Below are 26,642 nucleotides of genomic sequence, written 5' to 3' on the forward strand. Positions count from 1 at the left end.
GGGGCAGACCGAAGAGGAGCAGGGTCGAGCTGGGCTGAATGGGGGTGGAGAGGGGAGGAGTGGGGTCGAGCTGGTTTGAATGGGGGTAGTGCGGGCAGGTAGGGAGGATTGAGGTGGGGTAGGGTGGAGCAGGCTGGAGTGGGGAGGAGGGGAGGAGCGGGGTTGTGGGGGGCAGGTGGGGGTGGAGTGAGGTGGAGACGAATGGGGTGGAGAGGGGAGGAGCGGGGTTGAGTGGGTGCAGTGGGGGACAAGTGAGGTGGAGAGGGGTGGAGCGGGCTGGGGTGGGGTGAGTTGGGGTCAGGTGGGGGAGGAGTGGGGTGGAGAGGAGTAGGGTGGAGAGGAAAGGAATGGGGTTGAGTGGGTGCAGTGGGGGACAAGTGAGGTGGAGAAGGGTGGAGCAGGGAGGTGGGAAGGAGTGGGGTGAGTGGAAGTGGTGGGGGTCGAGCGGGGGAGTGCGGAGGAGTGAGATGCAGTGGAAGTGGGAGGAGTGGCGGGGGGAGGTTGACTTTGTTTTCTGAGGGGTTCCTGTGACCCATCCACCCTGGGCCTGCTGAGTTACAGGATGGTTGGTCAGGGTGTGCAGGGCTACCTCTCATCTCACCACGTTTCACTTGCTCATTAGGCTGACGGTCAAGGCAGTGGCCGTTCTTCTGCCTATCCTGGGAATCTCCTGGGCTTGCGGAGTGCTGGCTGTCAACAATTATGCCATTGTCTTCCAGTACATGTTTGCTTTCTCCAACTCCTTACAGGTAAATACAAGAACCATATCTGATTGATGTCCTGAGGCCAAACACACAGCATGAACCGCTCAAATGCCCACACCGACCCCATCTGCCCACACCAAACCCGTCTGCCCACCTCGACCCTGCCTGCCCGCACCGACCCTGCCTGCCCGCACTGACCTCATCTCCCACACCCACCCCGTACACCCATTGGTCCCATACACCCACACTGTACATCCACTGATCCCGTACCCCGTCTGCCCGCACCGACCCCGTCTGCCCACACCCACCCCATACACTAAATCTGCCCACACCCACCCTGTCTGCCATACTGACCCCGTCTGCCACCCCGACCCAATCTGCCCACACCCACCTTGTACACCCACTGGTCCCATACATCCACACTGACCCCGTATGCCCACACCAACCCTTTCTGCTGACGTTAATGACACCCCCTCCTCTATGTGTTGCTGACGTTAATGACCTTAACCCCCTTTATTTCAGGGATTCTTCATCTTCCTTTTTCACTGTGTCCTGAACTCTGAGGTGAGTGACCTGTCAATCTGTTGCTCCCGGGCCTCACACAGACACTCACCTCACATGCTAGAAAATTAATGCCAAACTCTTCAGCATTCAAGATTTGAGATTCCAGATTCTTTTTTCTGTCATGCAATAATACAGGTGTTAGGTCTCACAAAACTGCATTTAGTCTGCCGTAAGGGTAACAACAGATTACACGTGTTGACTTTATCTTTCTTTAAACCTGTTCGGTTTGATAAATGAAGCATGCTGTCCCCAGCAGTGGTTCTCAACCTTTTTCTTTCCACTCACATCCCACTTTAAGTAATCCCTATGCCGTCGGTGATCTGTGATTAGTAAGGGATTGCTTAAAGTGGATGTGGGTGGAAAAGGAAGGTTGAAAATCACTGTTTAAATCGTCCCTAATTGACTCGTTATGTGCACGGTTTCATAACTCCAAAGGAAATGGGTCGATGACCATTTTTCTCAAGCAAAATATTTCAGTGGCAATTGGGTCTGGAGCAGTGATTCTCAACCTTCCCTTCCCACCCACTTAAGAATCCCAAGAGCACTGATGGCAGAGGGATTACTGAAAGTGGGATGTGAGTGGGAAGAGAATGGTTGAGAATCACTGTTGCTAATGAATAGAGACTATCACAATTTACCTGTTCATCTCTTCTTTACTCCTCCTTAAATTCAAATTTTAAAAGTACTGCAGAATCCGGAAAGTCGGAAAATCCGACGACCCAATGCCGGAGCAGTCCGGATTTTAGGACTTCAGCTGTATCCACGTCGAATGGTTCCTCCGCCCATCCACCTTCTCAAGGCACTCCCTTCAATCTTCCTTTTGTCGCACCGTGCTGATGAAGATTCTGTCACCTTGCACCCGCTGTAGTTTGATGTGATCATAAGACCCCTAGATGGGAGTGAGGGGTCACCCCCGTGAGAAGCAGAGGTGCCTTCACAGATTTCACTCGAGACAAAAATTGAGAACAAAGAACATTTATTTTACAACAGTGCAAAGTTGGGTGCTTCCCCTTACCCTGGGAATACACACACATACTGGGGCTCACCCAACTTTTTACACATTCTATTTCAGTACAGAGGTACTTCCCCCCCCCCCTTAACATTCTTCTGCCTCCTGGATTGGTTTGGTATTAGGTAATTCTGCCGACGTGCAGTTTCTGTGTGTAAACTTGTTTACCAGGAAGTGTCATGTCTTTGTTCTTATTCATAAATCTCAACCCCCAGGACTTGGTAAATCTATCTACTTGCTATAAGACCCCTATTCTATTATACTTGCTTAACCCTTCCTCACACTCCATTCTTACTCCACCCTTATTCATAATTCATTCCTATGTAGCACTTGCTTGACTTCCCTTATTCCACACCTGACCTAACGTACAGCGGGGTTTGCATTTCTCCAGGTCAGAGCGGCTCTGAAGCACAAGACGAAGGTCTGGTCCCTCAACAGTAGCTCCATGCGCAACATCAACGTGAAGCCGTTCAACTCGGACGTGGTAGGCCCTGCCGGCTTGTAACACCTTGGGTTGTGGGCTGCAAGGCCTCTCTCTCTCCCTGGGGCCGCAGGCGCAGCGTTGAAGCGAAGTCACTTGTAGAGAGAGAGAGAGAGTGTGTGTGTGTGACTAGTAAGAGTAGAGAGAAAACTATCCCGAAGTCCCGTCCCCTCCCCCCCACTACGCACTTACAGGTGAAGTGGAAACGGGAGCAGGAACATCACTTTGGCAGCTGGAGGCTTCTGCTGGGCCACGACATCCCCTCTCCCGTCGTGAGCCCATCACACCTCACCCTCTCCTGCTGCATCGATCCAAGATCCCTTTATTGTCATGTAATAGTACGGGGCGTGGAATATTTCACGGAATTGCTTTCTGCCTGACGTGCGGCAGACAAAGAGTCGCCGTTAGTGTCGCCCAGCACGTCTCTCAGGAAGAGAAGCAAGAGAGAGTTCCTTCAGGGTCACTGAGAGTCGGTGGGTTCGGCTCCCGCGGCCGCACGGGCTCCTGTTTGGCCCGTCGGCCGCCCGACCTAAACACCACCAGGGAGCCTTCAGCGCCCAAGGCCCTTCGGGAGCCCTCCTTGCCCGCACCCCCTCTCCTCCGATTCCTGGTCCCCAGGTTCCAGCAACCAGCAGCTCTCCCGACAGCAAGTCACCCGCAGCCTGTGTGGATCCCTCAGCTGTCCTGCAGGGTCGTCTCCTCTGCCTCTCAACTCAACAGGGGGTGTTTCTCCTCATGTCTGGTGCCCTGCGCCGGTCCACTGCTCCCCCACCCCCGGACTCTGCCCTGTGATCCACCACCCAATTCAGACGCGGAGAAGGCCTTCCTCCAATCTCTCCCAGTGACCCTGGTGTGGGTGGAAGGAGATGGGGCAGTCGGGGACAGGGCTGAGAGGGTCGCCCAGCTCCAGGAGCTCGTGGGGTGTCGGAACGGGATGGTGGCGACTGGGACGGATCCGCGGAATGGATTGCTGGGGAAGACGAGAACGCCATGGAGAGGTAATGGGTGGACGGCCCAGGGTGTGGCGGAGAGGCACTGACCTCATGCCCCTCCATTCCCCCAGATGAATGGACACCGTGCCATGACCAGCCCGACCAAGCTGAACACTTGGGAGAAGAGCACCGAGTTTGGGAATCGTGTGGAGCACTCCGCGGTGTGAGCTCGGCCATCAGCACCCTCATCCCAGCATGGGCAGGACAGCAGTTCCTGCTGAAGGGCAAGGGATGGAGGTGACCCTGGGGTCAGGCTTCGCCTGAGGCTCGGGAGTGGGGGAGCTGGCCACTCCTGACAGACCTGTGCCCCAGCCTGTATATAACGTGACTCAGTCCCCTTCACACCTGCTGCGTTGGGGACCTTTTAATGAGATTTCACTTCATTATGACGAGCACACATTGTGGTAATTGTAAGGCAGATTATTCAGTGTTTCTTCAATTTGTGTGTGTATAATAGTGTCTGTATGTATGTCTATAATTGTGTAGTGTCTGTATGTGTGTGTAGTGACTGCTTATGCATGTGTGTGCATGTGCGTGTGTACTAGTATGTGTGTGTGAGTATGGTGTCTGCGTGTGACTGTGCATGTCTGTATGTGTGTAGTAGTGTCTGTATGCTTGTGTATACTGTATGTGTGTGTGTAGTCACTTTGCCCTCAGACAGCTCCAAGAAAAGTGCAGAGAACAAAACAAAGGACTCTACATCACCTTTGTTGACCTCACCAAAGCCTTCGACACCGTGAGTAGGAAAGGGCTTTAGCAAATACCAGAGCTCCTCGGATGCCCCCTAAAGTTCCTCAACATGGTTATCCAACTGCACGAAAACCAACAAGGTCGGGTCAGATACAGCAATGAGCTCTCCGAACCATTCTCCATTAACAATGGCGTGAAGCAAGGCTGCGTTCTTGCACCAACCCTCTTTTCAATCTTCTTCAGCATGATGCTGAAACAAGCCATGAAAGACCACAACAATGAAGACGCTGTTTACATCCGGTACCGCACGGATGGCAGTCTCTTCAATCTGAGGTGCCTGCAAGCTCACACCAAGACACAAGAGCAACTCGTCCGTGAACTACTCTTTGCAGACGATGCCGCTTTAGTTGCCCATTCTGAGCCAGCTCTTCAGCGCTTGACGTCCTGTTTTGTGGAAACTGCCAAAATGTTTGGCCTGGAAGTCAGCCTGAAGAAAACGGAGGTCCTCTATCAGCCAGCTCCCCACCATGACTACCAGACCCCCCCACATCTCCATCGGGCACACAAAACTCAAAACGGTCAATAGACAACAGACTCGCCAAGGCAAATAGCGCCTTTGGAAGACTACACAAAAGAGTCTGGAAAAACAACCAACTGAAAAACCTCACAAAGATTAGCGTATACAGAGCCGTTGTCATACCCACACTCCTGTTCGGCTCCGAATCATGGGTCCACTACTGGCATCACCTATGGCTCCTAGAACGCTTCCACCAGCGTTGTCTCCGCTCCATCCTCAACATTCATTGGAGCGACTTCATCACCAACATCGAAGTACTCGAGATGGCAGAGGCCGACAGCATCGAATCCACGCTGCTGAAGATCCAACTGTGCTGGGTAGGTCACGTCTCCAGAATGGAAGACCATCGCCTTCCTAAGATCGTGTTATATGGCGAGCTCTCCACTGGCCACCGAGACAGAGGTGCACCAAAGAAGAGGTACAAGGACTGCCTAAAGAAATCTCTCGGTGCCTGCCACATTGACCAGTGGGCTGATCTCACCTCCAAACGTGCATCTTGGCGCCTCACAGTTTGGCGGGCAGCAACCTCCTTTGAAGAAGACCGCAGAGCCCACCTCACTGACAAAAGACAAAGGAGGAAAAACCCAACACCCAACCCCAACCAACCAATTTTCCCTTGCAACCACTGCAACCGTGTCTGCCTGTCCCGGATCGGACTTGTCAGCCACAAACGAGCCTGCAGCTGACGTGGACATTACCCCCCAATAAATCTTCGTCCGCGAAGCCAAGCCAAAGTGGGGGATGTGTGTGTGTAGAGTGCGTGTGTATGGTGTCTGTGTATGAGTGTGTGTGCATATATGTGTAATATCAGCATATGCATGTGTGCATGTAAGGGTGTGCGTGCTATATATGAGAGTATTGTACGTGTGAGCATGTAGTAGTGTCTATGTATGTGTGTATACAGTGTGTCTGTGAGTATGTATGAGCACGGGTTACTGTAGGTGAGTGTGTACAGTATGTTTCTATGAGTTTGCACAATGTGTGCCTAAGTGTGTGTTAGTGTGACTGGTATGTGAAGTGTGTGCAAAATGATGTGCGCAAAATGTTCATGTGGCGTGTGCATCTTTGTGCACTGTGCGAGTGCATGTGTGGGGTGTGAGTGTGCAGGCGTGTCTGTACATGCGTGTGCGGTGAGACACACGTTCTGTATGGATTTGTACATGGATCTCAAACAGGACACAAGTCACAGACTGACGTTGGTATTTTCTGTATCTCCCGCTGCGTGTTAAATGATGATTATGCCATCCCTCTCCCCTCTCTGTCGGTTTCTCTCTCCGGTTACAGACTCACTGAGATTAAAAGCTTGTCCTATGTTACCGTGCTTCCTTTGAACAATAATCCCAGCCCGGGACCTCATACGCACAGGTGCGGCATCCAATCAGCTCACTGCGTGCTGAGCTTGAGCTCTGATAGGCTGGAATGATGTGACCTCACCAGTCACTTGCTCCCATTGTGGAGCGGGCAGTGATAAAGCATCAATGGAGGCTGAGGGCTCACATGGCTTCCACGTGGAGCTGGGGGACTCTCCTCCTGTACATACACAGGGGGAACTGGGGGTCTCCCCTCCTGTACATACACAGGCGGAGCTGGGGGACTCTCCTCCTTTACATACACAGGGGGAGCTGGGGGTCTCCCCTCCTGTACATACACAAGTGGAGCTGGGAGGACTCCCCTCTTGTCCATATACAGTCGGAGCTGGGGGGGAGTCTCCCCTCCTGTACATACACTGTCAGAGCTGGGAGTCTCCCCTCCTGTCCATACACAGGCGGAGCTGGGGGGGTGTCTCTACTCCTGTACATACACAGACGGAGCTGGGAGGTCTCCCCTCTTGTCCATACACAGTCGGAGCTGGGGGGGGGGGGTCTCCCCTCCTCTACATACACTGTCAGAGCTGGGAGTCTCCCCTCCTGTCCATACACAGGCGGAGCTGGGGGGGTGTCTCCCCTCCTGTACATAGGCGGAGCTAGGGGGTCTCCCCTCCTGTACATACACAGGCGGAGCTGGGGGTCTCTACTCTTGTACATACACAGATGGAGCTGAGAGGTCTTCCCTCCTGTCCATGCACAGTTGGAGCTGGGAGGTCTCCAATCTTGTACATACACAGAAGGAGCAGGGGGATCTCATTGCCTGTGCACACACAGGCAGATCTGGGTGTCTCTTTGCCTATGTACAGTCAGAACTGAGGGTCTCATCACCTATACACACAGAGAGAGAAACTGGAGGTCTTGTCGCCAGTGCACACACAGATGGACCAGGGGGTCTCCCTGCCTGTACATACTCAGACAGAGTTGGGGGTCTTATCACCTATATACACACAGGCAGAACTGGAGAAGGTACCCTTTTCTCTCTCTTTGACATGGAAATGTAAAGGGGAAGGAACCCTTTCTCATTCCCTTATAATACTTTATGATTCCTGTCAGCTCCTGAGCAAGGATGAGAAGAGCCCAGACACATGCTCCAAGTGACAGTGTGGGCGTCCCCGCTCATGTGTAGCCCCACAAACAGGGAGGCCCATTTCATTCCCTTGGATCCGTGGATGACAAACTCCCACTCTTCAGTAATAACCAGTTCAGGTTTCTCCTGCCCAGTCTGTGCCAGGGCTGCAGTGTCCATCACAGCCCACTGGGCCATCCACGTGGCCGTCTTCCTCCAGAGAGCAAGATGCTGGTGGTTTCAGCCCCATTGGGAACAGCAGCTTTCATCTCTCCTTTCAATCAGTGCTGCTGTTTCCCCTGCACTGCCCCTGCCTTCTCCCTATACAGTCCTTTCCTCTCCCGTCCATTTGCGTCTCCCCATTCCATCTCCCCTCCTCTCTGCACCTCCACTTCCCCTCAACATCTCCCATTCTATCCCTCCCCTCCTCTCTCCTCCTCCCTTCTACCCATTCCATCCCTCCCCTCCTCTCCCCTCCCTTCTACCCATTCCATCCCTCCCCTCCACTCTCCCCCTCCGCTGCCTCCTCCCCATTCCATCCCTCCCCTCCTCTCCCCTCCCTTCTCATTCTATCCCTCTCCTCTTCCCTCCTCCCAATTCCATCCCTCTATTCTCCCCCTCATTTCTCCCCATTCCACCCCTCCCCTCCTATCTACCCCTCTGCTGACTCCTCCCTTCTCCCCATTCCATCCCTCCCCTCTTCTCTTCCCCTCTGCTGCCCCACCCTTTCTTCTCATTTCTTCCCTCTCTCCTCCTCTACTGTCTGCTCTCTTCTCATTCCATCCCTCCCCTCCTCTCCCCTCCCTTCTCATTCTATCCCTCTCCTCTTCCCTCCTCCCAATTCCATCCCTCTATTCTCCCCCTCATTTCTCCCCATTCCACCCCTCCCCTCCTATCTCCCCCTCTGCTGCCTCCTCCTTTCTCCCCATTCCAACCCTCCCCTCCTATCTCCCCCTCTGCTGCCTCCTCCCTTCTCTCCATTCCATCCCTCCCCTCTTCTCTTTCCCTCTGCTGCCCCTCCCTTTCTTCTCATTTCTTCCCTCTCCTCCTCTCTCCTCCTCCACTGTCCCCTCCCTTCTCATTCCATCCCTCCCCTCCTCTCACCCCTCCCTTCTCCCCATTCCATCCATCCTCTCTCCTTCCGCTGCCCTCCCCTTCTCCCCATTCAATCCCCTCTCTTCCACCTCCCCTCTCTCATCCTCTCCACATTCATTCAATCCTCCCCTCCTACCTCATGAATCATGATATCTTGTGGGCTTCCCTTGCTTTGAAAATCCCCTCGATGATGTTCTGCCCCTCGAGGTGTCCAGGATATTGCAGCTTGTTAACCTCTCAGTGTTGAAAACTCCGCTGGTGTGGGTCCTCTGTCCTTCACGCTAATATCCCACCACTTCATGGCAGTTACGTTGGAAATCTCTGACCAGCACGTTCTTTCCGCAAAGTTGGAATACCAAGTGGCGTTCACGCTGTGTGCGGCTTTCCCACGTGTTAGATGACTCACCATCTCGAGGGACGTCGGCCACGGATACTGCAAAATATTGGCAGCGGGTGGTGCACTGGCTCATGCTCCCTCCTCACAGTTCCACCCTGACCTCCAGCGCTGCCAATGTGGAGTTTGCACATCCTCCCTGTAACCACGGGGGTTTCCCCTGGGGACACCCACATCCCAAAGATATTAACTAGCCACTGTTAATAAAAGGCAAGAGCTTAAGGACAGGAGCAGGAGTCGGCCATCTGGCTTATCAAGCCAGCTCCGCCATTCAATGAGACCATGGCTTGCCTGGCTGTGGGCTCAGCTCCACCTACCCCCCTAACCTTTGATTCCCCTATTCTTCAAAAATCTACTTTCTTCATACATTGCATGAGGCAGCCTCTACTGCTTCCTTGGGCAGAGGGGTGGTGGAAAGTGAGCTGACCGGCTGCATCACGGTCTGGTATGGAGAGATCAATACCTCTGAGTGTAAAGCCCTCCAAAAGGTAGTGGACACAGCCCAGGACATCACAGGCAAAATCCTCCACCCCCCCCCCCCCCCCATCAAGAACATCTACAGGGAAAGCTGCCGTCGGAGAGCAAAGAACCAGACCACCCAGCACACGCTCTGTTCTCGCTGCTGCCATCAGGAAAGAGGTATCGTTGCCTCAAGACTCGCCCCACCAGGTTCAGGAACAGCTGCTATTCCTTCCCCATCAGACTCCTTAACGACAAACTCAATCAGGGACTCATTTAAGGACTCTGACTTGTTCACTTTATTGATTTTCTTTTTTATTCTCTCTATTGCACAGTTTGTTTACATTCATTATCTGCTTACAGTTCTTCTGTTTACATGTTCACGCTGTGTATGGTTTATTTTTTGTGCGAACAATAAGTGGTAATTCTGCCACGCCCGGAGGGATAAAGGAATCTCCGGGTTGTATGTGATGCCTTGTCTGTACTCTGACAATAAATCGGAAACCTTGGAATTCCACAGTGTGAAATATAAAGTGTTCACAATCACTACTCTGGAGGCAAAGTCTTGGAGAACAGGTTCAGCTTATTTCGAGTCTGCAGAGGTGGGTGTCCCTGGTTTGAAGACCCACTGGAGGTTCAGAATCATCACTCCTTTGTACAGTCCCGCGCTCAACATCACTTCATTTACCTACTTCCAATCAGAATCCCAAATCATTACAACATTCTCCTTTTCCCTTCCATCAATCCAGGTATCACTCAGTTCCTCCCTCTTCATATATCGCATATAACCATACAACCATATACAGCACAGAACAGGCCAGTTTGGCCCTACTAGTCCATGCCGGAACAAATCCCCATTCTCTTAGTCCCACTGACCAGCACCTGGTCCATACCCCTCCAATCCTCTCCCCTCCATGTAATTATCCAGTCTTTCCTTAAATGTAAATAACATCCTTTCTTCAACCACCTCTGCCGGAAGCTTATTCCACATCCCAACCACCCTTTGCGTGAAGAAATTTCCCCTCTCATTCCCCTTATAATTTCCCCCCTTGCAATCTCAAACCACGGCCTCTGGTTTGAATATCCCCCACTCTTAATTGAAAAAGCCTATCCACGTTGACTCTCTCTGTCCCTTTTAAAATCTTGAACACCTCCATCAAAACCCCCCTCAATCTTCTACGTTCCAGAGGAAAAAGCCCCAGGCTGCTCAACCTTTCTCTGTAACTCAAACCCTGACATCCTGTCAACATTCTCGTGAACCTTCTCTGCACTTTCTCTATTTTGTTTATATCCTTCCTATAATTCGGTGACCAAAACTGCACACGGTATTCCAAACTTGGCCTCACCAGTGCTTTGTACAATTTCATCATAACATCCCAACTCTTGAATTCAATACTCCGATTTATGAAGGCCAACATTCCAAATGCCTTCTTCACCACTCTATCTACCTGAGTATCAACATTGAGGGTACTATTTACCATAACTCCTAAATCCCTTTGTTGCTCTGCACTCCTCAATTGTCTACCATTCAATGTATAAGACCTATTTAGATTTGCCTTTCCAAAATGCAACACTTCACACTTATCCGTATTAAATTCCATCAGCTATTCTTCTAGCTTTCCTATATCTCTTTTTAAGCTAGCTCCTTACAAATTTGTTCTTCCAATTTTCTTGGCCCATTTGGTCGTCTATAATACACTCCTATTAGTGCCCTCATGCCTCCTCCACCCCTCAATTCCACGCAAACAGCCTCACTGGATGGGCTGTCCAAACCATCCTGCCACCTCACGGCAGTAATGTCCTCCTTAACAAGCAGAGCAACTCCTCCCCCTTTTTTACCCCCTCTTCTATTACATCTAAAACATTAGTATTCTGGAATATTTAGTTGCCAGTCCTGACCCTACTGTAACCAGGTTTCACTAATTGCCACAACATCATGATTCCAAGTGCCAATCCATGCTCTAAGCTCATCTACCTTGTTTACTATGCTTCTTGCATTAAAGTACATACATTTCAGAGAATGACCCTCACATATATTCCCTATTCTACCTTTTACCTTAACCTCCATCCTTCCTTTGTTATCTTTATCATTCTTAACTAGGTGGCCATGCATCTTAGACACTGCTCACAAACTCTGTTCCCCACCCCCCTGCCAAACTAGTTTAAAACCACCCCCACAGCTCTTGCAAATCTGCTTGCCAGGATATTGGTGCCCCTCCAGTTCAAGTGGAGTCCGTCCCTTTTGTACAGGTCCAACTTTCCCCAGAATAGATCCCAATGATCCAAAAATCTTAACCCCTGCCCCCTGCACCAGCTCTTTAGCCACGCATTCATCCTCCACATCCTCCTATTACTACCCTCTCTAGCGTGTGGCACGGGCAGCAATCCAGAGATTACTACCTCAGAGGTCCTGTTTTTTTTTACTTCCTGCCTAATTCTATGTATTCCTGTTTCAGGACCTCATCCCCACTTCTAACTAAGTCTTTGGTCCCCACATGGACCACAACTTCCGGCTGCTCACCTTCCCCTTGCAGAATTCTGTGAACTCGATCAGAGACATCCCTGACCCTAGCACCAGGGAGGCAACAGACCAACCTGGATCCCCAATCTCATCCAACAAACCTCCTATCTGTCCCTCTGACAAGTGAGTCTTCAACCACAATTACCCTGTTCTTATCCCTCCTTCCCTTCTGAGCCTCAGGGGCAGCCCCTGTGCCAGAGACCTGACCCTCACGACTCATCCCCGATTGATAGGCTGTTCCCCCCAGCAGTATCCAATGCTGAATACATGTTGCTGAGGGGCATTTCCACAGGGGTACTCTGCACTGGCACTCTCCCTCCTTTCCTTACAGTCACCCAATTCCCTGACTTCTGCCTTCTAGGGGTGACTGTCTCCCTGTAACTCCTCTCTATCATTGCCTCTGCTTCCCTTATGATCCTCAGTTCATCCAATTGCAAATCAAGCTCCCTAACACGGTCGCTCATGAGTTGCAATTGGATGGACCTTTTGCAAGTGTAGTCCTCAGGAACAGCTGTGCTGTCTCCGACTTCCCATATCTCACAATTGGAGCATTTGACTACCCCAGCTGACTCCATTACCTCCTTTCTCAATGTATATAGGTTATTTAAAAGAAAATAAACAAATAATACTAAAAAACTAACCAATAAGGACCACACAGGGAGCTCCCTCTTACCGAAGTCCCTTGAGCCAAAGTCCCAAGTCTCCACTCCTTCACTGCCCCACTCCTCACTGGCCGCTCCCTCCCCCTTCACTCCTTTTATTGTCCCCTTGACCAATTAACCCCGTCACTTTCACCAAGCTCCTCCTCCTCCGACTCACAGCCCGACTCTCTCAAAGCTCCTCCTCCTCCGATTCCCAGCCGAACCAAGTAGGCCCAAGCCCCGGTAAGCCCCCGACTTTAATAGCTTATCTTCTCGTCACTTTCACCAAGCTCCTTCTCCTCCGACTCACAGCCCGACTCTCTCCAAGCTCCTCCTCCGATTCCCAGCCGAACCAAGTAGTTATGTTAATTAGTTCATTCCTCCTTAGGGGCATCTAAGTTAATATTCATGTCTCTATTAAGCAAGCGCAGTACTAGCTCTAGACTACCTTAGGTCACTGTACCAGCCTGAACCAGATCCTTGCATCCTTAGGGCTCAAGATAAGAAGGGGCCCACTAGCCAGTACTGTCTACTCTCAAGCTCTAATCTACATACTTTACATTCCATCACTTTTCACAGAATAGTGCAAGTTTAATCACTTTCAACCCATTTTTCACAACAGGTTCACCACCCTCTGGGAAAAGCAGTTCCTTCTCATCCCCGTCCCAAATCTACTCCCCTGAATCATGAAGCTGTCCCCTAGTTCTGGTCTCACCGACCAGTGGAACAAACTTTCCGGCTTCTATTTTATCTGTGCCTTTCATTATTTTCTGTATTTATATCGGATTCCCCTCTCATTCTTCTAAACTCCAGCCAGTACAGTCCCAGTGACTCAATCTGTCCTCACAGGCTAACCCTCCCCCTCATCTCCACAATCAACCTGGTGGCCTTCCTTTAGCCCCCAGCGTGTGGGCGAAGGGTAGAATCTGGTGAGGGTGGGGCAGTTTGGCTGGTGTGGAGGTTCCAATGCTCAGGACAAGAATAAACTCCAGAGGGTTGTTAACTCGGCCTGCAACGTCACAGGCACCAGACTTCACTCCATCGAGGGCATCTACAGGAGGCGATGTCTTAAAAAAGCAGCGTTTTTCCTCCAGGACCCCCACCACCCTCTTCATTCTGCCACCATCGGGTCAAAGGTACAGGAGCCTGAAGACGAGCACCTAGCGGCACAAGGACAGCTTCTTCCCCGCTGCTATCAGATTGCTGAACGATCAATGAACCAGACATGGCCTGACTTTGACTTTTCGTGCACTATTTTTATTCATTGTGGTAAGGCAGTTTATCTGAATGTTTGCTCTGTGATGCTGCCCCAAAGCAATGATTTTCATGACTTGTTCGTGACAATAAATTCTGATTCTGAATTTTTAAAATTTAAAAAAAATTTTTCACACCATAAACCACATTGACCAAGATACATACATTTTCCTTTTCAAATATATACAGTCATTTTCTCCCCCCCTCCTCCCATCCCACCCTCCGTACCGCCCCCCCATTCATTTAAAGTACAGAATCTAAGATACATTAAACCAGTCAAACAATGTTGTCATTCAATAAAAATAAACAAGAAATTCCACTGAGTCAATTCTTTTCATTTCCTTCTCCTTTCGTTATTTTAGGTGGTAGATGTCCCCGGTAGGTTTTCTCTATTGTGTTTCATGTATGGCTCCCATATTTGTTCAAATATTTCAATATTATTTCTTAAATTATATGTTATTTTTTCTAATGGAATACATTTATTCATTTCTATATACCATTGTTGTATTATCAAATTATCTTCTAATTTCCAGGTTGACATAATACATTTTTTTGCTACGGCTAGAGCTATCATAACAAATCTTTTTTGTGCACCATCCAAATCAAGTCCAAATTCTTTGTTTTTTATGTTACTTAGGAGGAAGATCTCTGGGTTTTTTGGTATATTGTTTTCTGTAATTTTATTTAATATCTGGTTTAGATCTTCCCAAAATTTTTCCACTTTCTCACATGTCCAGATTGCATGAATTGTTCCCATTTCTTTTTTACAACGAAAACATCTGTCAGATACTGTTGGGTCCCATTTATTTAACTTTTGAGGTGTAATGTATAGCCTGTGTATCCAGTTATATTGTATCATACGTAACCTCGTGTTTATTGTATTTCTCATAGTTCCAGAGCATAACTTCTCCCATGTTTCCTTCTTTATCTTTATGTTTAAATCTTGTTCCCAATTTTGCTTAGTTTTACCATTTGTTTCCGCATTCTCCTTTTCTTGCAGTTTAATATACATATTTGTTATAAATTTTTTGATTATCATTGTATCTGTAATCACATATTCAAAATTACTTCCCTCTGGTAACCTCAGACTGCTTCCCAATTTGTCCTTCAAGTAGGATCTCAGTTGGTAGTATGCCAACACTGTATCTTGAGTTATATTATATTTATCCTTCATTTGTTCAAAGGATAGTAATTTATTTCCTGAAAAACAATTTTCTATTCTTTTGATCCCTTTTTTCTCCCATTCTTTAAAGGAAAGGTTATCCATTGTAAAAGGGATTAACTGATTTTGCGTCAGTATTAGTTTTGGTAATGGGTAATTTGTTTTATTCCTTTCTACATGAATCTTCTTCCAAATATTGAGCAGATGATGTAATACTGGAGAACTCCGACGTTGTATCAATTTTTCATCCCATTTATATAATATATGTTCAGGTATCTTCTCCCCTATTTTATCTAGTTCTAATATAGTCCAATCTGTCTTTTCCCTTGTTTGATAAAAATATGATAGGTATCTTAATTGTGCGGCTCTATAATAATTTTTAAAGTTTGGCAGTTGTAAGCCTCCTTGTTTATACCATTCTGTTAATTATTCTAGTGCTATCCTCGGTTTCCCCCCTTTCCATAAAAATTTCCTTATTATTTTCTTTAACTCCTTGAAGAATTTCTCCGTCAAGTGTATTGGCAATGCCTGAAATAGGTATTGTATCGTTGGGAAAATGTTCATTTTAATACAGTTTATCCTTCCTATTAGTGTTAGTGGTAAATTTTTCCAATGCTCTAAATCGTCCTGTAATTTTTTCATTAGTGGATAATAATTGAGTTTATATAGATGGCCAAGGTTATTATTTATTTGTATACCTAGGTATCTTATTGCTTGCATTTGCCATCTGAATGGTGATTCCTTCTTAAATTTTGAGAAATCCGCATTATTCATTGGCATTGCTTCACTTTTATTTATGTTAATCTTGTAACCCAACACTTCTCCATATTCCTTCAATTTCTTATATAATTCTTTTATTGATAGTTCTGGTTCTGTTAAGTATACTATAACATCATCCGCAAATAAACTGATTTTATATTCCTTGTCTTTTATTTTTATCCCTTTTATATTATTTTCTGTTCTTATCAATTCTGCTAGTGGTTCTATAGCTAACGCGAACAATAAGGGTGATAGTGGGCATCCCTGCCTTGTTGATCTGTTTAAATTAAATTGCTTTGATATATATCCATTTACTGTCACTTTCGCCAATGGCCCCTTATATAATGCTTTAATCCAATTAATATACTTCTCTGGTAAACTGAATTTTTGCAATACTTTGAATAAATAATTCCATTCTACTCTGTCAAAGGCCTTCTCTGTGTCTAAAGCAACTGCTACTGTTGGCGCTTTACTCCCTTCTACTGCATGAATTAAGTTAATAAATTTACAAATATTGTCTAGATTTACCATTTTCGGTACATAATCGGCTAATCTGTTTGCTAATAGTTTAGCTATTATCTTATAATCTGTGTTAAGTAATGATATTGGTCTATATGATGCTGGTGCTAGTGAATCTTTCCCTTGCTTTAGTATTACTGTAATTATTGCTGTTTTGCATGAATCTGGTAAGCTTTGTGTTTTGTCAATCTGGTTGATTACTTCCAGGAGGGGAGGAATTAATAAATCTTTAAATGTTTTATAGAATTCTATTGGGAATCCATCCTCTCTTGGTGTTTTATTATTCGGTAGTTTTTTTATTATCTCTTGTATTTCTACTATTTCAAATGGTTCTGTTAATTTATTTTGTTCCTCTATTTGTAATTTTGGTAGTTCAATTTTAGTTAAAAATTCATCTATTTTGTCTTCTTTCCCTTCATTTTCAGTTTGGTATAATTGTTCATAGAATTCTCTGAAATTTTCATTAATCTTCGTTGGATTATATGTGATTTGTTTGTCTTTTTTCCTTGATGCCAATACCATTCTCTTAGTTTGTTCTGTCTTAAGCTGCCATGCTAGAATTTTGTGCGTTTTTTCCCCTAGTTCATAATATTTCTGTTTTGTCTTCATTATATTCTTCTCCACCTTATATGTTTGTAGTGTTTCATATTTTATTTTTTTATCTGCCAATTCTCTTCTTTTAGTTGTGTCTTCCTTCATTGCTAATTCTTTTTCTATATTTACTATTTCCTTTTCCAACTGCTCTGTTTCCTGATTGTAGTCCTTCTTCATCTTGGTTACATATTATTTGCCCTCTGATGAACGCTTTTATTGCGTCCCATAGTATAAACTTATCTTTCACTGATTCCGTATTTATTGCAAAGTACATTTTAATTTGTCTTTCAATGAATTCTCTAAAATCCTGCCTTTTAAGTAGCATGAAGTTTAATCTCCATCTATACATTCTTGGTGGGATGCCCTCTAACTCTATTGTCAATATCAAGGGTGAATGGTCCGATAATATTCTAGCTTTATATTCTGTTTTTCTTAATCTGTCTTGCATACGAGCTAATAACAGGAATAGGTCTATTCTTGAGTATGTTTTATGTCTACCCGAATAATATGAATATTCCTTTTCCTTTGGGTGATGTTTCCTCCATATATCCAGAAGTTGCATTTCTTGCATCGATTTAATTATAAATTTGGTTACTTTGTTCTTTCTGTTAATTTTTTTCCCTGTATTATCCATATTTGAATCCAAATTAAGGTTGAAATCCCCTCCTATTAATATGTTCCCTTGCGTGTCTGCTATCTTCAAAAAAATATCTTGCATAAATTTTTGATCTTCTTCGTTAGGTGAATATACATTGAGTAAATTCCAAAACTCCGAATATATCTGACATTTTATCATTACATATCTCCCTGCTGGATCTATTATTTCCTCTTCTATTTTAATTGGTACATTTTTACTGATTATTATAGCTACTCCTCTAGCTTTTGAATTATATGACGCTGCTGTTACATGTCCTACCCAATCTCTCTTTAATTTCCTATGCTCCATTTCAGTTACATGTGTTTCTTGCACGAATGCTATATTAATTTTTTCTTTTTTCAGTAAATTTAGCAGTTTCTTCCTTTTGATTTGGTTATGTATTCCGTTAATATTTAAAATCATATAGTTCAACGTAGCCATTTCATACTTTGTTTATCTTCCCTTTCCTCATCGTCACCTTTCCTTCTTATCCATTTCTGCTTTCTTGTTTTGAACACTTTATAAGCAAACATTTCTAAAACATCAAACATTTCCCTTATTCTCCTATCTAAAATTTCTTTAACCCCGTTCTCCCCTCCCCCTCCTGAGTTGCCCTTTATCCCTTGTCGGGCAACCACATCTCCCCTCTCCATTTGGATTTGCGAATTCACTCGCAAGCGTCAACTGATTTTGCAGTGACCATAACTCCTCCCCACCCAGCCACCCCGGAAAAGCTTTCAATTTTCATATATAACAAAGGTCACTCTTTTAATTCCCTCCTTATTTCCTTTGTTCCCTTTCATTCCCTTATTAATTCTTATCTATACTCTATATTTTCCTCTAAATACAAATAGACTCAAGTACACACATATATACATACAATCTATATATATATATATATATATACCCATATACACACATACATATAGTTCGTGGTCATTTTTACACTCATTACATGTCTTCATCTCTCTGCTTGTTTTGTAGTTGTTCTGCAAATTTTCGTGCTTCCTCTGGATCCGAGAATATTCTGTTTTGTTGCCCTGGAATAACTATTTTAAGTACTGCTGGATACTTTAACATAAACTTGTATTCTTTTTTCCATAGGATCGTTTTTGCTGTATTGAACTCCTTCCTCTTCTTCAGGAGTTCAAAACTTATGTCTGGATAGAAAAAAATTTTTTGACCTTTGTATTCCAGTGGCTTTTTGTCATCTCTTATTTTCTTCATTGCTTTCTCCAATGTATTTTCTCTTGTTGTATATCTTAAGAATTTTACTAAAATGGATCTTGGTTTTTGCTGAGGCTGTGGTTTCGGGGCTAGTGTTCTATGTGCCCTCTCTATTTCCATTTCTTCCTGTAATTCTGGTCTTCCTAGGACCCTGGGGATCCAATCTTTTATAAATTCTCTCATATTCTTGCCTTCTTCATCTTCCTTAAGGCCCACTATCTTTATATTATTTCTTCTATTATAGTTTTCCATTATATCTATCTTCCGAGCTAACAGCTCTTGTGACTCTTTAACTTTTTTATTAGATTCTTCTAATTTCTCTTTTAAGTCCTCTACTTCCATCTCTACGATTATTTCTCGTTCTTCCACATTGTCCACTCTTTTTCCTATCTCTGATATGACCATCTCTATTTTATTCATTTTTTCTTCTGCACTCTTAATTCTTTTTATTTCATTAAATTCTTGTAATTGCCATTCTTTTACTGATTCCATATATTCTTTAAAAAAATATATATCCATTGTCCTGCCTTTCCCTTCTTCTTCCATTTCTCTATGTTCTTCTTCTTCTTCTTCCTCTGGGTTGGCCATCTGTTGTTTCCTTGTTTTCTTTTTGCTCTCTTCTTTCTTGTTCTCGTTGTTTTCTGTGTTCTCTTCCTGTTGCTGTGTTGTAGCTGTCACTCTCAGCTGTGGAGATCGACTCCTCAGCTGTTCCCCCCTCCCATCAGTGTGTTTTTTTTCATGCGCGGTTGCGCACTTTTAATCGGCTCCGCGAGCCATTTTTGTAGTCCCGAGCTCGGGACTTCCACCGACCTTTGGGAGCGGGCTTCTCTCTCCGCGGCGGGCCTCCTCAGACAGGTAAGGCCTTCACCTTCTTCTTCCGACGTTCTTTCTTCTTCTCTTCTTCCCGTTGCTTTCGACTTTTCTCTCTTCGCTGCCATTTTCTTCTCACCTTTACTTTTACTTTGTTTTAATTTTTATTCTTGTACCTTTGCGTTTTGTGTGTTTTTTTTTCAACTTTTCCGGAGAGGGCTGGAATTCCCTGACCGGCCACTACTCCATCACGTGACTCCTCCCAATTCTGATTCTGAATTGATGAGAATGTGGGGACAATAAAATAAAATAGGATAAAATAGGATAAATGCAAGTGGGCCAGTATGGATTCTGAGGGCTGAAGGGCCTGTCTCTATGCTGCATTCTCCCAATCCCAAGAGGATGGAGCTCCTGTTCGTGGCCCACCCCACGCAGTGATGGATCCAGCAAGTCTGCCCTCGATGGTGTGGCTGCTGAGGTTGTCGAGGGAAGGGGGAGATTTTAGCCTTCCCTTTCTCTCTTGGCCATTGCGTCAGTGTGCGAGTCCTGGTCGGGTCACTGGAGTTGCGGAGGTGACCGTCGGTCACAGGCACACCTTCAAACCACCTCTCTGAGCAGCTGTCTGGTCACCATATGCGCCAGTGTTGATGTCCTTCCCTCTCACCAGGCCTCGTTCTTCACCCAAAACGATCCTTGCTGCTGGGCTAAATCCCTACCAGGAGTCATTAAACCTCCCTCCCCTCCATCGACTCCATCTTTAACTCCATCCACAACTAAAGTTCATCCTACCTTGGCCACACACTTTCTGGCCATTCCCGTCAGGAAGAAGATCGCGTGCCATTAGATTCAAGTAAAATGCCAGCAAAACTCAGCAGGTTGAACAGTGCACTTTAGATCACAATACATCACTGACATTTCGGGCTTGAGCCTTCATCAGGGTATGAATGAATAAAATGGTGGGGGGAGCAGGGGGAGGGGTGCGGTTCCGCAGGCGGGAGGGAGAATGGAGAGTGGACAAGCAGGAACCTCTCTTCCCCATCCCTCTGTCTTCTTTCCTCCAGCTCTCCACCCTTTCGTAGAGCCATCCCCCCTCCCCTGCTTGTGGCTGTGCCCTCCCTCCCTCATCCTCCTCCTGCCTGTGCAACCATGCTCCTCCCCCTGTCCCTCCCCCACCACCATTCTGTTCGGCGTGCCTGCCGACGTTTTGCTCGCACCTTGATGGTTGAAGGGCTCAAGCCCGACACATCGGTGATGTATCTTTGCTGGATGAAGTTCTCAGTTTGACCTGCTGAGTTTCTCCAGCATTGTGGTTTTGACGTCAACCACGGTGTCTGCAGACTTCAGCATTTTACGCCATTAGATTCAAGGACATTTTCTTTCCTGCCATTATCAGACTCTTCGATGGACGTCAGAATATTAAAGTGATGTGGACTTTGGACTCTGATCTCTCTGCAACTCTGCAACTCTCCCGAGTCTTCTTGCACTGTGCATGAGAAGGTCTATTGCAATGGTTCCCAACCTTTTTTATGGCCTGCACACCTAAAAAAATTTAGTCTGTTCTCGCACCCCTTAAAGTAATAATTTATTTAAGAATAAAGGTGAAGGTGACCAAAAAAAATATGTATAATCAATTTTTAATATATAAACAAAAATGAAAATATGGAAAGAAAAAAATATTACAACTAATTAAAAGTTGCATAAACCCTACAAAAAAATAACATTTTCACCCGTGCATGAAATTTCTTAAAAAAATTTAAATTTAAATTTAAATTTAAATTTAATGACTCTTTTGTTCCTGTTTATTGCTTAAGAGTTTTTCAAAACGTGGCACTTTGTTGCTGATACCAATCCGCACGTCTGCTTGTGCACCCAAGCGATTTCTAGATTTTGTCTTGATTGACAAAAGGGCACTAAATCCAGACTCACATAAGTATGTCGTCGTGAATGGGATGAGCGCAGTTAGTGCTTTTTCACAAAGTCTTGGAAACCTGTCCATTGCCAAACTCCAATATTGTTCCAAAGTTTTGCTTTCAAACTGCATTTCAAGAACACGATTTGTGCGCAATTCAATAAGATCTTCCTTCAGCTCTTAATCATCCGACATATTATCCAAATTGAGGGAGTATGGATTTATAATCCATTCTTCAGAAGTTTCCAGTTCTCCTCCAAAGTATCCATCAAATGACTTTAATAGTATTTCCAAATGATCCACAATTTCTTCACACACACTTGGAATGAGTGACTCATCGTCATCAACCATTTCTTTGAGTGATGGAAAATTTGAAAGATTCCCTCTTTTAACTTGTCGACACCAAAGATGCAACTTTTCTTTGAAAGCATTTTTTTTGCAGCATTTCAATATGTTTATGTTTTTCCCTTGAATAGATACACTCAGGTCATTCATACGAGTGAAAATATCACTCAAATAGGCTAGCATTTGGTTGAATTCTTGTGATTCCATTTCTCCGGGCAGATCATAGTCAGGTTCCTTCAGAAAAGCTTTGACTTCTTTTCGCAGTTCGAAGAAGCGCGTTAAAGCTCTCCCATGTGACAGCCAGCGGACTTCCGTGTGGAAAACCAAAACTGAATGCTCACTTCCAAAATCTTGACAAAGCGGCTTGAAGAGGCGGTGGTTCAGAGCATGATCCCTAATCCAGTTGATGGTCTTCACAGAAGTGTCAAGGACCTTTTTCAACTTTGGAGGCAATGTTTTTGATGCCAAAGCATGTCGATGAAGAAAACATTGGGTACCTTGCAAGTGCAGAATCTCTTGTTTCATCAGTGCAAAAAATCTTGATTTATTTCCTAGCATAGCAGGGGCACCGTCGGTACACACAGAACCAATAATTTGGATATCTAAGTCATATTTTGCAAGGAAGTCCTTCACGCACTGGAAGATATCTTTTCCTTTTGTGGTTGTTTTCAGATCTTCACAAAACAGGAAATCTTCCATTATGACACCATCATAGACATACCTCACTAATGCGATGAGTTGACTGCAATTTGCACATCAGTTGTTTTGTCCAACTGGAGAGAGATTTGCAAGGGACTAGCCCTGATATCTGCGATAATTTCGTCCAAAATGTCCAAACTCAAATCACCAATTTGGCTCTGAATAACATGATTTGATAACGGCACTAATTTAAGCTTGTTTGAAGCTTCTTTTTCCAGAACAATTGTTGCCATTTCTAATGCACAATGTTTTATCACCTCTTCTACAATTGTATGGGGCTTCTTGGATTTGGCTACTTTATACGCCACGTGGTATGATGCCATCAGCAGTGGTTTGTCAGCAGATATAAAACCTAATTTTGGAAGGGTTGCTCGAGAATCAAAGCGGGCCCTTTTAGCAATTATTCAACATCATGGCCTGCAACATCTGGTCCACCATGCCGGTTGTTGAAGTGTTCTTGCAGTTTAGATGGCTTCAAATTTGCGTTTGAAAAGACAGCATCACAAAGCATGCACTGGGGTTTTTGCAGATCCTCAGTTGTTCTGGTGCAAGTGAAACCAAACTGCACATCATCATCATCCCATTTCCTTTTCTTTGACATATAAAGGGTTCATTAATAATTTACATAACACAAATAAATAATAAGAAATAAAAATCGAATGTAATTCACTACAAAACACGAAACAATAAGTTTGGCCCCTATTTTAAATGCCCTGATTTTAAAAAAAGTTATAGGGCGATGCCTTTTAAAAGGAAACAGTGCATCGAAACGCGCTAACATTCATAGAGAATCTCATTCTATTGAATAGAGAAAAAAGAGGACATCCCCATCTTAAATTTGGACTTTAAAAAAATTGATATTTTTATCTTGAATATATAGGACAGTACCCTTAATATAAACAAAAAAAACTGAAATGTTATCTCACATCCCCTGGAATGCTATCTTGCTCCCCCAAGTGATGCTAGCACCTCTGGTTAGGAAACTCTGGTCTCTTGGTTTGCTGGCAAAGAACCTGCATTTCTCCACCCTCCCCAGGAGAACCCTCCCATTCCTCCTGAGTGCAGGCCTGGTCGCTTAACCTCTCCTGTGTGGCAATCCCACGAAATGTCCTTGAGCCGCTCTGTTACTTTTCAGGGTGAGGATGGAAAATGCTAGCTTGCCAACCACGAGTTTTTTTCCAAGTCTGAATGTTTCAGAGTCTTTTGTTCATCTTTTTTTTTTCCCCTGATAACCTCTGAGCATGAGTGATTTGACAATTATCCCAGGCAATGACTCAATTACTCACTCTCTTGGGAAAAGACTGCAAGACCTTTGCCTTCCTCATTTCATCAACCTGCTTGTCAGTTCTCTATTATTTAGAGTAGGTGTCTCCCATGTGGTCGATATCAGCACCCAGGGGTTCAATAAGTGCCAGGAAGTCAAAAGGAGGGAGGTCGATTTAAAATAGCCCCACCACCCACCCCCGTCCAGCATGGTTGGGAGGGAGGCTTACCTGCCATGAATCTTCCTGCGCTGTCAACACCCTTCCCCCTCATCACGTGTGCTCCAGCTGGCATTTCGAGCGTCGCCATCACCCTTCCTCTCTTGTCGTGCCTGCGCCAGCCAACCCCGGGGCACTCCATTTGATGGGGAAGGGTCATTTCTGCCCCTTAATTTGTCCTCTATTTGGGGGTGCAGAGCCTAAACCCCCAAATGGAGGACAAATTAAAGTCCGACTCAAGGTGGCACCAGTCGGAGGGCATAGGGCTCAAAAGCCAGACAGTCTGGCCTAAAACTGGACATCTGTCCACCCTACCCAGCCATCTGTCCAGTTCTCCCACTGTCCAGCCATCCACACTAGAATTCCATGTCCAGGTGTCTATGAAGGGACACAGTCCCTGAAGGGGTCGATGGTCTAAAATGTTTGGGGACCCCTGACTTAGAGGAACTCTCCGATCGCTCTAATTACTCATTTACAAAGATGTTTACTCTATGCTTGGCCAGAAATAATGATAGGAGGAGATAAACAAATGTCAAAGGATCCAAAGTTCCTTTTATTGTCACATAATAGTACATTAAAAATGTATTATACATGATATACTTCAATGTTTGTCTGCTGTAAGGCAAACAAAGTATCGCCAATAGGAAAGAGAGGCAAAAGCAAGTCCCTTCATAGACACTGAGTGTCCGTGGATTCGCCTCCAGCTCTCCCGCAGCCTCTTCAGCCACACAGACCATGATTCAAGCCATCAGCCGCCCGAGACCCAGATCCGAACCTCCGACACGATCAGGAAGCCTTCGGCGCCCAAGGGCCTCCAGAAAACCTTCCTGCCCCCTGGTGCCCTCTTGAATCCTGGTTCCTAGGAGCCCATCTCCAGGAGCCTGTAGTCTGTGCGGGGTCCTCAGCCGCTGAGCCCCTCGCCCTGGTCACCTTCCCATTGGGTTGTATTCCCTGCTTCTTCTCAACTGGTGGTGGGGGGGGGGGGTTGGTTTGGTATTTCTCCCCATTTCTGGTGCCCTGCACCAGTCCGTTGCCCTGCACCAGTCCGTTGCTCCCCCGGAATCTGAAACCCCTTATGGTATGCTTCGGCTCTGATGTTGCATTCTGTGGTGCACTGTTAGCCAGAATCAGACACACACAAGGCAAAGACTGTACAACAGGCTTTAATCCACAAAGACTTCCACAGAGCCAGGCTGGCTGTAGCTGCAGTAACTCTGAGTGAGACTTTGGGAGGCCGGCGCAGGCTTATATCCCGGAGGGTGATTGACACCTGACCGGGTGGGGCTTGATCTATTCAGGCCGACTGATTGACAGCTGGCCAGATGTTGTCCTGTCCCCTTACACTCCTGCAGGTACAGAGGTTCCCCCCTGCAGTAGGCCGGCAGTACACTCCTGCAGGTATAGAGGTTGCCCCCCTGCAATAGGTTGGTGGTGTACCACCACACATTCTCAGTCTCAGATCCCACGGTCACTGGAGTTTAATGCCTGTACGAAGCAGTAAACATTAGGACCAGGTGGCAGGAATGAGCAGAGCAATGCATTGTCTTCACTTTCCACTCTTCCGTGGCTGTATTGGCGGCAGCTCTGCCATGTTTTCTTTAATCTCCAAGGAGATCAGAAAACAATCAATGACACGGGGCTTTGAACAAGGTCTGAGTCTCAGTTTGCAACATTAACGTGGAAAAAAAGCAGATTAAGGTCAGTGAACTTGACAGTGAGCATAAATTGAGATTTACACTGTTACCCTAGATTTATGAACATCTGTCTTCAGCATTTTATTCTGCAATGAAGCAGACATCTCAGATATAAATCCCTTCTTACCACCATCAGTAAGTAAAATTTCAAATTTAGACTGTCTAGGTAACCGTAGCTTATGCCCAAAATTATCCAACAATAACGCTTTAATTTGATAATAAGAAAAAAGAGTATTTGAAGATATTTCATATTTCTCTTTCATTCTTTGAAATGAAAAATATCCTGCTTCATAACAATCTACAAATGTAATACCCTCTGATCCCACAACTTCAAAAGTTGATTATTAAGTGTGAAAGGAAAAAGGTGTTTTACCCGAAATCTTACCTTGAATCCCTATAACTTTATTTTTTTTACTCCATAAATCCATTAGATGTTTCAACATAGGTAAATTATAATTACTTAACTGAGAGTTCCATCGATAAATAAACTGATCCATCTTCTTCTCACCAATCTGAGAGAATTCAATATCAGCCCATATCGGAGGTTTATCCACCTCAAACATCCTGTTATAAATTTCAACTGTGCTGATTCACAATAATCTGAAAATGAGAAAGTTGTAACCCTCTTAATGCATCCTTCCAAGTTGATTTCTGTAATGAGACCCTTCCCATTTTACCTATCCTTGTGGGCCTTAATCCAACCAGTAAAAAAAAAGCCCAAAATTAAATTTCTCCAAAACTTTAAACAAAAACTCCATTTTATTCTATTAAAGGCCTTTTCTGCATCGAGAGAAATAACCATTGGTTGGTTAGATTTCTCCCAGGAAACATTAATTAAAGAAATCAACTTTACAATATTATCTGCTGAATATTGATTTTTAATAAAACCTGCTTGATCTACATGAATTAAATCTGGTAAATATTGAACTAACCTGTTAGCTAGAACCTTTGCCACAATTTTATAATCAATATTTAATAAACACCTGGTTTCA

At 45.3% G+C, this 26,642-nt stretch overlaps 1 protein-coding gene and 1 long non-coding RNA gene across 3 annotated transcripts in view; both read left to right on the top strand.

Moving 5' to 3' along the window:
* LOC138761434 (adhesion G-protein coupled receptor D1-like) overlaps nt 1-6,333 on the top strand; it is a 98,976-nt gene extending 92,643 nt beyond the window's left edge. The window contains exons 17-20 of the mRNA XM_069933568.1: nt 623-749; nt 1,227-1,268; nt 2,669-2,761; nt 3,822-6,333. Coding sequence (XP_069789669.1) covers nt 623-749; nt 1,227-1,268; nt 2,669-2,761; nt 3,822-3,917 — 358 coding nt within the window. The 3' untranslated portion in view covers nt 3,918-6,333. The remainder of the gene's footprint in view (nt 1-622; nt 750-1,226; nt 1,269-2,668; nt 2,762-3,821) is intronic.
* Nucleotides 6,334-12,753: 6,420 nt separating this feature from the next.
* Nucleotides 12,754-26,642, top strand: part of LOC138760019 (uncharacterized) — a 42,592-nt gene continuing 28,703 nt past the window's right edge. The window contains exons 1-2 of one of the 2 annotated variants that reach the window (XR_011355331.1): nt 12,754-12,803; nt 13,655-13,829. This is a non-coding gene — a long non-coding RNA (uncharacterized lncRNA). The other variant, XR_011355330.1, reaches the window with a different exon arrangement.

The sequence above is a fragment of the Narcine bancroftii genome, chromosome 4 (assembly GCF_036971445.1).
Source record: "Narcine bancroftii isolate sNarBan1 chromosome 4, sNarBan1.hap1, whole genome shotgun sequence".
Lineage (NCBI taxonomy): Eukaryota > Metazoa > Chordata > Chondrichthyes > Torpediniformes > Narcinidae > Narcine > Narcine bancroftii.